General features: G+C 42.3%; 1 protein-coding gene across 1 annotated transcript in view; it reads right to left on the bottom strand.

Moving 5' to 3' along the window:
• The window catches only part of LOC311143567 (glycogen synthase kinase-3 beta), a 44,680-nt gene that overhangs the window by 21,413 nt on the left and 7,237 nt on the right, over positions 1-16,030 (bottom strand). Inside the window, exon 2 of the mRNA XM_084179420.1 lies at positions 1,753-1,946. Within this exon, the coding sequence (XP_084035546.1) occupies positions 1,753-1,946 (194 nt within the window). The remainder of the gene's footprint in view (positions 1-1,752; positions 1,947-16,030) is intronic.

Raw genomic sequence — 16,030 nt, 5'->3', positions numbered from 1 at the left:
AAGACAAGAGAACAGTAGTGGGAATGGATGGAGTCATCCTTTCCAGAGGAACACACTCTGAATGAAAATAATCCGTTACAAAGAAAGGATGGAAGAAAAAGACTTCAACTGAAAGATGAATGAAGGATGTTATCTTTGAAAAGACATGAACGATGTAATCGTTTCATGAGAGCGGAGAACACAAGATCAGAGAAACCTTGTGCGTGTGTGTGTGTAACAGTTGAAGTCGGAAGTTTACATACACTTAGGTTGGAGTTATTAAAACTTGTTTTTCAACCACTCCACAAATTTCTTGTTAACAAACTATAGTTTTGGCAAGTCGGTTAGGACATCTACTTTGTGCATGACACAAGTCATTTTTCCAACAATTGTTTACAGACAGATTATTTCACTTATAATTCACTGTATCACAATTCCAGTGGGTCAGAAGTTTACACACACTAAGTTGACTGTGCCTTTAAATGGCTTGGAAAATTCCAGAAAATGATGTCATGGCTTTAGAAGCTTCTGATAGGCTAATTTACATAATTTGAGTCAATTGGAGGTGTACCTGTGGATGTATTTCAAGGCCTACCTTCAAACTCAGTGCCTTTTTTGCTTGACATCATGGGACAATGAAAAGAAATCAGCCAAGACCTCAGAAAAAGAATTGTAGACCTCCACAAGTCTGGTTCATCCTTGGGAGATATTCCCAAACGCCTGAAGGTACCACGTTCATCTGTACAAACAATAGTACGCAAGTATAAACACCATGGGACCATGCAGCCGTCATACCGCTCAGGAAGGAGACGCGTTCTGTCTCCTAGAGATGAACGTGCGAAAAGTGCAAATCAATCCCAGAACAACAGCAAAGGACCTTGTGAAGATGCTGGAGGAAACAGGTACAAAAGTATCTATATCCACAGTAAAACAAGTCCTACATCGACATAACCTGAAAGGCCGCTCAGCAAGGAAGAAGCCACTGCTCCAAAACCGCCATAGAAAAGCCAGACTACGGTTTGGGGACAAAGATCGTACTTTTTGAAGAAATGTCCTCTGGTCTGATTAAACAAAAATAGAACTGTTTGGCCATAATGACCATCATTATGTTTGGAGGAAAAAGGTGGACGCTTGCAAGCCGAAGAACACCATTATGTGGATATTTTGAAGCAACATCTCAAGACATCAGTCAGGAAGTTAAAGCTTGGTCGCAAATGGGTCTTCCAAATGGACAATGACCCCAAGCATACTTCCAAAGTTGTGGCAAAATGGCTTAAGGACAACAAAGTCAAGGTATTGGAGTGGCCATCACAAAGCCCTGACCTCAATCCTATAGAACATTTGTGGGCAGAACTGAAAAAGCGTATGCGAGCAAGGAGGCCTACAAACCTGACTCAGTTACACAAGCTCTGTCAGGAGAAATGGGCCAAAATTCACCCAATTTATTGTGGGAAGCTTGTAGAAGGCTACCTGAAACGTTTGACCCAAGTTAAACCATTTAAAGGCAATGCTACCAAATACTAATTGAGTGTATGTAAACTTCTGACCCACTGGGAATGTGATGAAAGGAATAAAAGCTTAAAACTACTATTATTCTGACATTTCACATTCTTAAAATAAAGTGGTGATCCTAACTGACCTAAAACCGTGAATTTTTACTAGGATTAAATGTCAGGAATTGTGAAAACTGAGTTTAAATGTATTTGGCTAAGGTGTATGTAAACTTCCGACTTCAACTGTATGTGTCTGCGCGCACCCTGCAGTCTCTCTCACCTTAAACCTCTTGTCCTGCAGAACCTTCTTGATGGCCAGCAGCTCTCCAGAGTCGCACAGCTTGGCCTGGTAGACCACTCCGAAGGAGCCGTTCCCGATCACTTTGGTGTCTGTGTAGCTGACCTCTTGCGGCCTGTCAGGCCCTTGGCCTGGGGTGGCCACCACCGTTGTCACCTTACTGCCATCCTTGTCCCCTGGAGGGATGATAAAAGAGAGGAGGAGGGTAGAGAAGGGGTGAGATAGTTTTCAGTGACCTTAAGTGAAGAGTGTGTCTAATTAAGCAATAAGGCCCGAGGGGGTGTGGTATATGGCCAATATACCACAAACCCCTGAGGTGCCTTATTGCTATTATAAACTGGTTACCAACGTAATTAGAGCAGTAAAGATAAGTGTTTTGTCATACCCATAGTATACGGTCTGATATACTACAGCTGGCAGCCAATCAGCATTCAAGGCTTGAACCACCCAGTTTATAAATGACAAATAAGCAAGTGAGACTAGATGAGACACACACTCACATGACCACACTGTTTAGAGTTATATTACAAAGCCTGACACACTCACATGTTATTACGCAATCATACACATTATAACAGTCGTCCATTACTAAACATCAATGGGACTGGGTTTGAATCTCAGCCAGCGACTTGCGTGGTTTAGATTATTCAACGCACATATGATTGTAGTAGAGTCAAGATCCATAATGCTGCAGTATGAACAAGGCACTTAACCCTAATTGCTCCAGTAAATTGCTCTGGATAAGAGCGTCTGCTAAATGACTAAAATGTCAAATGAAAATCTGAGAGCCAGGCCAACCTAGACAAATGATCATTTTCTCATACAAGCTCTCTTCTCCTCCTCCTCTACCTTTCCCCCTCTGCTCTCTTTCCTTCCTCTACAGTAAATTGCACGGCATGCCTTTCCCTTGGGATTATTGGAAGGCCTACTCCTGTTTAAGTGGGTTTAAACTGAAGTGCACTGGAGTGTGTGTGTGTGTGTGTGTGGTTGAAACCTCTCTGTGTCAGGGTTAAAGTCTGTGTTATCTTCTTGTTAAAGGATAACCAGAACTGCCTAGCGTACCGTGTGTGTCGCGTACCGTGTGTGTCGCGTACCGTGTGTGTCGCGTGCCGTGGTGCATGCCGTAGCCATACCACCACTATCAATCCCCAGGCCAAGGCCCCCGCCCCTGTTACCACCCCTACCTCACCCCCAAAACTGCACAGCACCCACCCCAACCCACAACTGCAAATCTAGCTATGAGTGAAATCTGTTCATGTTATAATCAACCATGAATGTCAAAGCCCAGGTAATAAATGAACAGCTCTGGCGGCCATATATCCTGACTCTCACTCACACTTGACAGTGACATCTATACACACTGAATCTCCCTCCCACTCAAATCTAGAAACTCATTGACTCTCCCTAGCAAGCTAAAATACTAAACCTCTGTCTACAGTTCTCTCACAGACAGCCAAGTCACATTTACATTATCCATCCCTTACACAAGACCCAGGGAAAGTAGATTACACATTAGCTACGCTTCCATATAACGCTTCCATTCCATTTTCCATATCGTCCAACCTGTTTGTGTTGAGGCAGTACACAGAGATGTTCTATTACAGCAGAATTCACTCTTCTGCAGGACATGGACCACTGTCAGCACAGACAGACACACACCCACTGCAGTGAGGCTACAGTAGTAGCTGCTTCTGTGGTGAGTGTAGATGCAGTACAGACAGGCCAGCGGGCAGTGAGAAGATCAGTTGGATGAGTCTGTGGTGTATTAATGCTGCTGAGTCAACACTAACCTGACACAGTCTAATCTCTATGGCCACGATGCAGAGGAGACAGTGAACCAGGCCTTGACACCGACTGAGCACCAAGAGACAGACATATTAGTACTGAACGCCTACTGACAACTTCTGAACCTGTTCAAATGAGACAGTGGATGAATGCTGTACTGGAAAAGGAGAACACTCGCTTGGTCGATGGTGTGGTGTGGTGTGTTATGTGGTGTGTGTGTGTGTGTGTGTGTGTGTATTTGTGTGTGTGTTTGTGTGTGCCAGAGGAAAGGTTAAACAGCAGTAATTATTCCAGAAGCCCTGCAGCGATGCAGTCTTTAACCCCAATCAGAGACAACACTCAACGTCAACAAAACAAAGGAGATGATCGTGGACTTCAGGAAACCGGGACCAAGTGGAGAAGGTGGAAAGCTTCAAGTTCATCAGCGTACACATCACCTGACAAACTGAAATGGTCCACCCACACAGACAATGTGGTGAAGAAGGCGCAACAGCGCCTCTTCAACCTCAGGAGGCTGAAGAAATTTGGCTTGGCACCTAAAACCCTCACAAACTTTTACAGATGCACAATTGAGAGCATCCTGTCGGGCTGTATCACCGCTTGGTACGGCAACTGCACCGCCCGCAACCGCAGGGCTCTCCAGAGGGTGGTGCGGTCTGCCCAACGCATCACCGGGGGCAAACTACCCGCCCTCCAGGACACCTACAGCACCCGGTGTCACAGGAAGGCCAAAAGGACAACAACCACCCGTGCCACTGCCTGTTCACACCGCTATCATGCAAAAGGCGAGGTCAGCACAGGTGCATCAAAGCTGGGACCGAGAGACTGAAAAACAGCTTCTATCTCAAGGCCATCAGACTGTTAAATAGCCTTCACTAGCACATTAGAGGCTGCTGCCTATATACATATATTAGAAATCACTGGCCACTTTAATAAATGGAACACTAGTCACTTTAATAGGGTTTACATATCTTGCATTACTCATCTCATATGTATATACTGTATTCTATACTATTCTACTGTATCTTAGTCTATGAACGCTCTGACATTGCTCGTCCTTATACACTGCTCAAAAAAATGAAGGGAACACTAAAATAACACATAACAATAACACACCCTCAAAATTAAAGTGGAAAACCACACTACAGGCTGATTCAACTTTGATGTAATGTCCTTAAAACAAGTCAAAATGAGGCTCAGTAGTGTGTGTGGCCTCCACGTGCCTGTATGACCTCCCTACAATGCCTGGGCATGCTCCTGATGAGGTGGCGGATGGTCTCCTGAGGGATCTCCTCCCAGACCTGAACTAAAGCATCCGCCAACTCCTGGACAGTCTGTGGTGCAACGTGGCGTTGGTGGATGGAGCGAGACATGATGTCCCAGATGTGCTCAATTGGATTCAGGTCTGGGGAACGGGCGGGCCAGTCCATAGCATCAATGCCTTCCTCTTGCAGGAACTGCTGACACACTCCAGCCACATGAGGTCTAGCATTGTCTTGCATTAGGAGGAACCCAGGGCCAACCGCACCAGCATATGGTCTCACAAGAGGTCTGAGGATCTCATCTCGGTACCCAATGGCAGTCAGGCTACCTCTGGTGAGCACATGGAGGTACAGAGAAATGCCACCCCACACCATGACTGATCCACCGCCAAACCGGTCATGCTGGAGGATGTTGCAGGCAGCAGAACGTTCTCCACGGCGTCTCCAGACTCTGTCACGTCTGTCACATGTGCTCAGTGTGAATCTGCTTTCATCTGTGAAGAGCACAGGTCGCCAGTGGCGAATTTGCCAATCTTGGTGTTCTCTGGCAAATGCCAAACGTCCTGCACGGTGTTGGGCTGTAAGCACAACCCCCACCTGTGGACGTCGGGCCCTCATAACACCCTCATGGAGTCTGTTTCTGACCGTTTGAGCAGACACATGCACATTTGTGGCCTGCTGGAGGTCATTTTGCAGGGCTCTGGCAGTGCTCCTCCTGCTCCTCCTTGCACAAAGGCAGAGGTAGCAGTCCTGCTGCTGGGTTGTTGCCCTCCTACGGCCTCCTCCACGTCTCCTGATGTACTGGCCTGTCTCCTGGTAGCGCCTCCATGCTCTGGACACTACGCTGACAGACACAGCAAACCTTCTTGCCACAGCTCGCATTGATGTGCCATCCTGGATGAGCTGCACTACCTGAGCCACTTGTGTGGGTTGTAGACTCCGTCTCATGCTACCACTAGAGTGAAAGCACCGCCAGCATTCAAAAGTGACCAAAACATCAGCCAGGAAGCATAGGAACTGAGAAGTCTGTCACCACCTGCAAAACCAGTCCTTTATTGGGGGTGTCTTGCTAATTGCCTATAATTTCCACCTGTTGTCTATTCCATTTGCACAACAGCATGTGAAATGTATTGTCAATCAGTGTTGCTTCCTAAGTGGACAGTTTGATTTCACAGAAGTGTGATTGACTTGGAGTTACATTGTGTTGTTTAAGTGCTCCCTTTATTTTTTTGAGTAGTGTATTTATTTATATATTCTTAATTCCATTGCTTTACTTAGAGTTGAATGTATTGGGTATTTGTTGTGAAATTGTTAGATATTACTTGTTAGATATTACTGCACTGTCGCAGCTAGGAACACAAGCATTTCGCTACACCCGCAATAACGTCTGCTAAACACGTGTATGTGACCAATACAATTTGATTTGCTTTGATTTGAACACTCACACACTCAGCAATTAGACCTGCTCTGGTTCTGACTGGGCCACCTGCAGAAACACACGCACGTGCACACACACATTGCATCTCTCCCTGACTGGGGGTGCAGATTTTCCAGCTGGGAGTATTGATTTTCACACAGAATGTGTGTGTGTTACACACCAATATTCTGTCCAAGAAAGGAAGTGGGGTTCTGTGACACAAAATGACCAAAATAGACTTTCACCAACAAGAAAAGGAGAAAATAAGGAAATGAGAGGAGGGAGGGAGAGAGAGAGAGAGAGGTTGGAAGGGTATAGAACTCTGCCTACACAATCCAGCAGGATCATTTCAAGAATGCCTCTTCACTTCCTGAAACCGTAACAAACTTCCACATCATCCACAAACACCCACACACAAATACACAAACACACACACAACCTTAGCCCTTACCTCCACATTGCCTATTTCTGCATTTCTGCCGAGTGATAACGTGATGAATTAAAAAGCATGCTGTGTCTCAACCTCTGGCGTGCACAACACAAAAACCTTAGATTATGTCAAATAGGGTCTAAACTAAGGCATATGCCAATATGAAACAAATCTGAGTTCATGTGTTTTTAGATTATTGACATTAAAGGTTTAAAAAAATAATCCAGAAAAGATCAAATAGTTTCACAACCCTGTTTGTAAGCTTTAAAATGATATCAATCTCAACCGTTTATCTTTTCCAGTGATGTCTCATAGTATGGTGGGGTATGCAAAAGGGGTCAACTTTGAGCACCTTTATCTCTTGAATGTTTTGGCATTCAGGTCCAAAAAGTCACTATGGGCACTTCTACAATGGGCAAATACATATAAGGTTTCGTTCAAATCAAAATGGGTGACGTCAAAAAGTGATTGGATTCAAATGGATTTACCTAATACCATCACAGTGCAGCACACACGCGTGCAAACACACTCGTGCAAACACACACACCTGAGTCCCATTCAAGGGCAGGAAATGACAGACTAAAGAGAGAAGGCTTTCACACTGTTCATTCAGACAGAGAGAGAAAGAGAGACAGATAGAAATAGGATAATAAGACATACACACCCCTCTGGGCACAAACTGGTTGAATCAACGTTGTTTCAATGTAATTTGTTAACATATTGTGACGTGGAATCTACGTGGAATATATACATTGGATTTGAAAAAAGTCATCAACTGTTGTTTTGAGGGTGTAATTTCAACCACAGGATTATGTTGTCATGGTAACCACATTTCAACATAGACAACATTGTATAAAATACGTTGAGTTTGTACCTTTAAAATAATGTCAGATCTTCAACATTGTATCCACTATCAGAAAAGAAAGTTTGGGCAGCACCTCCTACTGGAGAAATTATCTATCTACAGCCACCCTTTTCTTAGCTATGATATTTGTCACTGACTATTACCAATGTGCTATCGTGAGAATGATTGTTGAGAGATCTCTACTTAAAAACTAAATAGATTCATTGTTGCTATTGAAGTCATTCCAAAGGGTAGGCTTAACAGAGCAAATTAAATGCAGTGGTGTCAATTACTTAAGTAAAAATACTTTAAAGTACTACTTAAGTGTTTTTTTGGGGGTCTCTGTACTTTACTTTTTATATTTTTGACTACATTTACTTTTACTTCACTACATTCCTAATGAAAATAATGTACTTTTTACTCCATACATTTTCCCTGACACCCAAAACATTTCGAATGCTTAGCAGGACAGGAAAATGGTCCAATTCACACGCTTATCAAGAGAACATCCCTGGTCATCCCTACTGCCTCTGATCTGGCGGACTCCCTAAACACAAATGCTTAGTTTGTAAATTATGTCTGAGTGTTGGAGTGTGCCCCTGGCTATCCGTAAAAAAATACGAAAATTGTGCCGTCCGGTTTGCTTAATATAAGGAATGAGAAATGATGTATACTTTTCCTTTTGATATTTAAGTATATTTTTCCAATTACATTTACTTTTGATACTTAAGTATATTTAAAACCAAATACTTTTAGACTTTTACTCAAGTAGTATTTTACTGTCTGACTTACTGTCTGACATTATCTATTAAGGTAATTGGGTGCTTTTTCCAAAACTGATGCAATGTGACCATACTTCCTCAATCCTATAGAAATTTGTGGGAAGAACTGAAAAAGCGTGTGCAAGCAAGGAGGCCTACAAACCTGACTCAGTTACACCAGCTTTGTCAGGAGGAATGGGCCAAAATTTACGCAACTTATTGTGGGAAGCTTGTGGAAGGCTACCCGAAACGTTTGACCCAAGTTAAACAATTTAAAGGCAATGCTACAAAATACCAATTGAGTGTATGTAAACGTCTGACCCACAGGGAATGTGATGAAAGAAATAAAAGCTGAAATAAATAATTCTCTCTACTATTATTCTGACATTTCACATTCTTAAAATAAAGTGGTGATACTAACTGACCTAAAACAGGGAATTTTTACTAGGATTAAATGTCAGGAATTTGGCTAAGGTGTATGTAAACTTCCGACTTCAACTGTAAGTCATTTATCATCAATGATACTATTTAGGCCTACAGTGGGGAGAACAAGTATTTGATACACTGCTGATTTTGCAGGTTTTCCTACTTACAAAGCATGTAGAGGTCTGTAATTTTTATCATAGGTACACTTCAACTGTGAGAGGCGGAATCTAAAACAAAAATCCAGAAAATCACATTGTATGATATTTAAGTAATTAATTTGCATTTTATTGCATGACATAAGTATTTGATACATCAGAAAAGCAGAACTTAATATTTGGTACAGAAACCTTTGTTTGCAATTACAGAGATCATACGTTTCCTGTAGGTCTTGACCAGGTTTGCACACACTGCAGCAGGGATTTTGGCCCACTCCTCCATACAGACCTTCTCCAGATCCTTCAGGTTTCGGGGCTGTTGCTGGGCAATACGAACTTTCAGCTCCCTCCAAAGATTTTCTATTGGGTTCAGGTCGGGAGACTGGCTAGGCCACTCCAAGACCTTGAGATGCTTCTTACGGAGCCACTCCTTAGTTGCCCTGGCTGTGTGTTTCGGGTCATTGTCATGCTGGAAGACCCAGCCACGACCCATCTTCAATGCTCTTACTGAGGGAAGGTGGTTGTTGGCCAAGATCTCGCGATACATGGCCCCATCCATCCTCCCCTCAATATGGTGCAGTCGTCCTGTCCCCTTTGCAGAAAAACATCCCCAAAGAATGATGTTTCCACCTCCATGCTTCACGGTTAGGATGGTGTTCTTGGGGTTGTACTCATCCTTCTTCTTCCTCCAAACACGGCGAGTGGAGTTTAGACCAAAAAGCTCTAATTTTGTCTCATCAGACCACATGACCTTCTCCCATTCCTCCTCTGGATCATCCAGATGGTCATTGGCAAACTTCAGACGGGCCTGGACATCCGCTGGCTTGAGCAGGGGGACCTTGCGTGCGCTGCAGGATTTTAATCCATGACGGCGTAGTGTGTTACTAATGGTTTTCTTTGAGACTGTGGTCCCAGCTCTCTTCAGGTCATTGACCAGGTCCTGCCGTGTAGTTCTGGGCTGATCCCTCACCTTCCTCATGATCATTGATGCCCCACGAGGTGAGATCTTGCATGGAGCCCCAGACCGAGGGTGATTGACCGTCATCTTGAACTTCTTCCATTTTCTAATAATTGCGCCAACAGTTGTTGCCTTCTCACCAAGCTGCTTGCCTATTGTCCTGTAGCCCATCCCAGCCTTGTGCAGGTCTACAATTTTATCCCTGATGTCCTTACACAGCTCTCTGGTCTTGGCCATTGTGGAGAGGTTGGAGTCTGTTTGATTGAGTGTGTGGACAGGTGTCTTTTATACAGGTAACGAGTTTAAACAGGTGCAGTTAATACAGGTAATGAGTGGAGAACAGGATTGCTTCTTAAAGAAAAACTAACAGTTCTGTGAGAGCCGGAATTCTTACTGGTTGGTAGGTGATCAAATACTTATGTCATGCAATAAAATGCAAATTAATTACTTAAAAATCATACAATGTTCCGTCTCTCACAGTTGAAGTGTACCTATGATAAAAATTACAGACCTCTACATGCTTTGTAAGTAGGAAAACCTGCAAAATCGGCAGTGTATCAAATACTTGTTCTCCCCACTGTATATAGCGTTTGCAAAGTCATCAACATCTATTGTTTCAATTCAACAAAAAATAGGCACAATACAATAGGCTTAGGGTTTCAAGCTCTGGTTGATTTCAAATTGAATGCTATTTAGTGTATTGAATTGTCAATGCAACCAAATATCAACATTTGAAGGAGATGCATCTTCTGCTTGGATAGTTCCATCTGTGCCACTGACTTAGCCTGGCTTTAATTCTAGTTTGTCTACTAAATAAAAATTGATGTAGGATTCACATCTCCATATCAAATAAACATCTAAATTAAACAATGGAACTAAATCAAATCAAACTTTATTTATAGTGCATTTAAAGTTTAATTTGATTTAGTCAAAAAAAAATTACTTAGATTTTTGGTTGAGATGGAGACGTGAATCCAACATATCAATTAAGAATTTGTAGACAAACTGGAATTAAAGCCAGCCTTTTAACTTGTCGAAAAGTTAACAAATTATTTTTGGGATTCACGTCTCCAACTCAACAGCAAAAAAAAGTTTTAAGAACGGGATTAAGCCGGTGGCACAGATAGAACTATCCAAGCAGTAGATACATCTCCTTTAAATGTTGATATTTGTTTGCATTGTCAAGCACAATTCAATATTATTTTTGTAATACAGTAAAGGAAAACTCCACCCAAAAATGGTATTTTGGTATTTCTTTCATTATTCCATTGTTGACCCAGTCCCTAAATGTGACTTGTTTCAGGAAACTAGGCGTACGTCGCACATCACTACTTCACAGAAGAGGCATTTGAAAGTAAACATTTATTTTGTATCAAAATGAGTTTCTTTTGGCAGAAATGCCTTCTGTAACATGTGAACTTTCATGTGCCTTAATAACAAACTTGTATGCCATCTGTAAATATGAATACAATTATTAAATTACGAGCCTAGTTGGTTTAGCCACAGAAAAAGACAGGAACCTTGGATGGGCTGGACATGCCGAGAGATGAGTTCGGATTGGTTTGACATGTTGCACGCTTCTGTCTATAACATGAGCTGCTCAGTATGTGTAGGTAATCCTTTCTAACACAGTTTTTTTTAAAGAAATCACAAAGAACTGAAAAAGTGTTGCTAATGCTCTCCACTTTCTGGAGGACTGAGTTTTGAAATCAGTGTAATGCCTGGTGGAAGCAGAGTATGATAGCTAAAGAGATGGAGAAAATGCTGGTGTTTGATTGCAAATATGCTGAGGGAGTCGAAAAGAGAACACACAGAAAGAAGGCTGTTTTATAAAACACCTGTCTCCGGATTACATTTTTAACTAAGGGCAACCATGGCATCCATGAGAGAGAGGGAGACTCATTCATCCATGTATACGTGTAAGAGTCTAGCGAGCTACATTTTCAGATACTATACGTTTTCTAATTTTGTCAGAAAGTTGTTTGCATTGCTAGTTATAGACTAATGTTAGCTAGCTAGCTAACATTGAACCTAAGTTAGTTGGTTAGCTTTAGCTACCTACAGATTCATGCAGGGTAGTAACGTTATGAGTTGGGATTATGGTTCATTGTTGATTAGCTAGCTAGCTAGCTACATGTCTAAACAAAAGACTCCATTATGCAAGTAACCATTTCACTGTACCGTTTACACCTTCTGTATCCTGTGCATGTGACAAATAAACTTAGATTTTATTTGATATAGTGTGTTTACCAGAGACGGTAATGTGAAGAACAACATTACCTGCACCAAAGTCAAATTAGGATATAACGTTAGGCCCCGGTAGAATTCCCTGCTTTTATTTCATCACACTCTCAACCGCAAGCTATTTTCTGTAATTAGCTCACCATTAACTTGTAAATAATGATCTTGTTATGAGTTTATTTTCCTGTAATAATGAATACAAATTAGCTAAAGATAAGACATTGTCAGCTATATGATATGGTCATTATTTGAAATGGCTAGTCAGCTAACTTAACGTGGTTAGGGTACAGTATTGTTCCCGGGAGTACAAAAATATCAAAATACACATAACGTACCTTCAAAGGTACACATATAATCTCACATGGTACTGTTCGGTACCTTTTAGGGTACATGTGATTGTGCGGATAATGAAATATAATGGTACATTTTGGTCCGCCTGGCTGACGCGACCCACGTGACTCACAGCACAGGGAGAGCGGTGATCACACTGGTCTGGAAAGGAGGCCGATTGCGTTCATCCACCTCTGGCCTGCTGGCCCCCCTACCTCTGCGGAAGCACAGTTCCCGCTCAGCCCAGTCAAAACTGTTCGCTGCTCTGGCACCCCAATGGTGGAACAAGCTCCCTCACGACGCCAGGACAGCGGAGTCACTCACCACCTTCCGGAGACACTTGAAACCCCACCTCTTTAAGGAATACCTGGGATAGGATAAAGTTATCCTTCTACCCCCCCCCCCCCCCCCCTTGTCTGTGTCTCTTCATAGTCCATAAGGTGTAGTTTTATGTTTTTTTAAATCAGATTTTACTGCTTGCATGAGTTACTTGATGTGGAATAGAGTTCCATGTAGTCATGGCTCTATGCAGTACCATGCGTTTCCCATATGCTGTTCTTGTGGGGTATGCATGGGTGTCTGAGCTGTGTGCTAGTCGTTTCAACTAGGGCTGTGGCGGTCATGAAATTTTGTCAGCAGGTTATTGTCATGCAAAAGACTGCCGGTCTCATGGTAATTGACTGTAAAACCATTGGTTGCATTATCAAAGCACGTCTCGCCAATGCGTCAAAATACCGCTATATAATTTCCCCCGTTTCTGCGCTGTCTCATACTGCTGCCCATATGAGAGCTTCGGTAGAGAATGCGTGATCAACAAATGGTATGAGAGTAAATATGGGAAAAAAATTAACAGAGTTGGTCCCCGTTGAGATACCTTGATATTTAAACAATTTATCTTCATCTTCCAACTATTCATGAGCTGATCTGTTATCTGTATAATCATCAACTAGATTTTGTCAAATAGGAGATATTCTGTCATTCGTTGGAGGTTATCTAGCAAACTTAGCAACTTTGGTCATTTAACTTCTGTTTCACATGCCGTTACAAAGTTTGTATGATTCGACAACGCTATGGCCTACTCTGGGTGCTCTCTGTGCATCAGCTCTGTGTCGAGATAGCCAAGGCCTACTGCTGAAATGCACTGAATTAATTGAGGAACATGATAACGCTCAGAATTTATGAACGGCCTGTTTCGCAATTCACAACAATGTAATTGGCAATCAAAGTTACTCTATCATTACTAAATATCAGTTTCACTTGCTGTGAAATCTCTAGATAGTGGCGCAACCAAGCCGGCAATGTGGTGCAGCGACAATCTTATTTTGGGAGAACCCTGGCATAGTGACAAAGTGATTTTAAATGCTTTACATTTTTATGGTATCTCTGGATAAATATGAATTATTCCCGGTACTGAAACTTGGTAGATTTTCAGGAAAATATGAATCCCTAATGTGTAGCACCTTTAACAGTTTTAACAGTCATTTCCTTAATGGGTGCATGCTTATTAGTAACTGGAATAAGCAATTTCATAAATGCGTCAAGTGCAGTGTCTGGTTGCTCCTCATTACACACCAACATTAATAATATGCATGTCAATCAATGTTGAATGCACCGAGCTGTCTGTTTAAACTACTGGCACACAGCTCAGACACCCATGCATACACAACAAGACATGCCACCAGAGGTCTCTTCACAGTGCCCAAGTCCAGAATAGACTATGGGAGGCGCACAGTACTAAATAGAGCCATGACTACATGAAACTCTATTCCACATCAAGTAACTAATGCATGCAGTAAAATCAGATTTAGAAACCAGATAAAAATACACCTTGTGGAATAGTTGGGACTGTGAAGAGACACACACACACACACAGGCACAGACACACGCATACACACACAGGATAACATACGCACTATACACACACGTACACATGGATTTTGTGTTGTAGATACAGTATGTGGTAGTAGAGTAGTGGCCTGAGGGCACACACTTAATGTGTTGTGAAATCTGTTGTGAAATGTATTGTATTTTTATTTATTTTTTGTATATGACTGCCTTAATTTTGTTGGACCCCAGGAAGAGTAGCTGCTGCCTTGGCAGAACAGTGCAGATGCAAAGTTTGGTAACAGAATGACGGTTTGTACTGTTTGTGCCGTCATTCTGTTACCAAACTTTGCATATGCACTGTTCTTCAAGTAAATGTGTTTTTGTAAAAGTTTCTGTGGACATTTTAAAAAGTATTCCTTGTGCATTTTGGTATTGTATTAGGATCCCCATTAGCTATTGCAAAAGCAGCAGCTACTCTTCCTGGAGTCCACACAAAACATGACATAATACAGAACATTAATAGACAAGAACAGCTCAAGGACAGAACTACATACACACACGTAGCCTACATATCAATACATACACACAAACTATCTAGGTCAAATAGGGGAGAGGCGTTGTGCCGTGAGGTGTTGCTTTATCTGTTTTTTGAAACCAGGTTCTGTTTATTTGAGCAATATGAGATTGAACAGAGTTCCATGCAATAATGGCTCTATATAATACTGTACGCTTTCTTGAATTTGTTCTGGATTTGGGGACTGTGAAAAGACCCCTGGTGGCATGTCTGGTGGGGTAAGTGTGTGTGTCAGTAGTGTGTAAGTTGACTATGCAAACAATTTGGGATTTTCAACACATTAAAGTTTCTTATAAAAAGAAGAATTGATGCAGTCAGTCTCTCCTCAACTCTTAGCTGAGAGACTGGCATGCATAGTATTTATATCAGCCCTCTGATTAAAATGAAGAGCAAGACATGCTGCTCATGTCCAGTGCTGCAAGGAAAGACCTAGTTAAGCTGCAGCTGGCCCAAAACAGAGTGGCACATTTTGCTCTTCATTGCAATCAGAGGGCTGATATAAATACTATGCATGCCAGTACTTAAAGTACTTCCATCATTCTTTATATCATTGATCTTCATAATACAGTTTCTTCTTCTTTTTGTTGAGCTTAGTCACATCATTTCTCAATTTGCAGTAAGTCAACCAGTCAGATGTGCATCCAGACTTATTCGCCACTCCTTTTGCCCCATCTCTTTCAACCATACAGTTTTTCAATTCCTCATCAATCCATGGAGCCTTCACAGTCAGTGTCACGCCCTGACTCAGGGGACTTGTATATGTTGAGTCAGGGTGTGTATATTCTTTGTTTGTGTATATTTCTATGTGGTTTATCTAGGATGGGTATTTCTATGTTGGCCGGTGTGGTTCCCAATCAGAGGCAGCTGTCGCTCGTTGTCTCTGATTGGGGATCATACATAGGCAGCCTATTGGCACTATTGAGTTGTGGGATCTTGTTCCTGGTAAGGTTAGTTGTGTGTCTACCTTAGGACTTCACGTTTCATTTCCTTTGTTGTTTTGTCGTGTGTTTTAAGTTAAATAAACATGTACGCATATCACGCTGCGCCTTGGTCTGACCCGTCATTCAACGAACGTGACAGAAGATCCCACCAAACGAGGACCAAGCAGCGTGCCGAGAAGGAGGAAATGCCTGGGACTCAACAGGAGGTAACATTAGTAGATGTCCTCCTCGGTTGGGGGAGAATTACAGAGGAGGAGGCCGTCCGTTATCGGAAGGCGATGAAGGAGGAAGCCCGGGTAGGAGAGGAGA

This window comes from Coregonus lavaretus (genome assembly GCF_964263955.1).
Source record: "Coregonus lavaretus genome assembly, chromosome: 16".
Classification (NCBI taxonomy): Eukaryota; Metazoa; Chordata; class Actinopteri; order Salmoniformes; family Salmonidae; genus Coregonus; species Coregonus lavaretus.
Note: the sequence above shows the minus strand (reverse complement) of the source record. Positions and strands in the feature narration are given on the sequence as shown.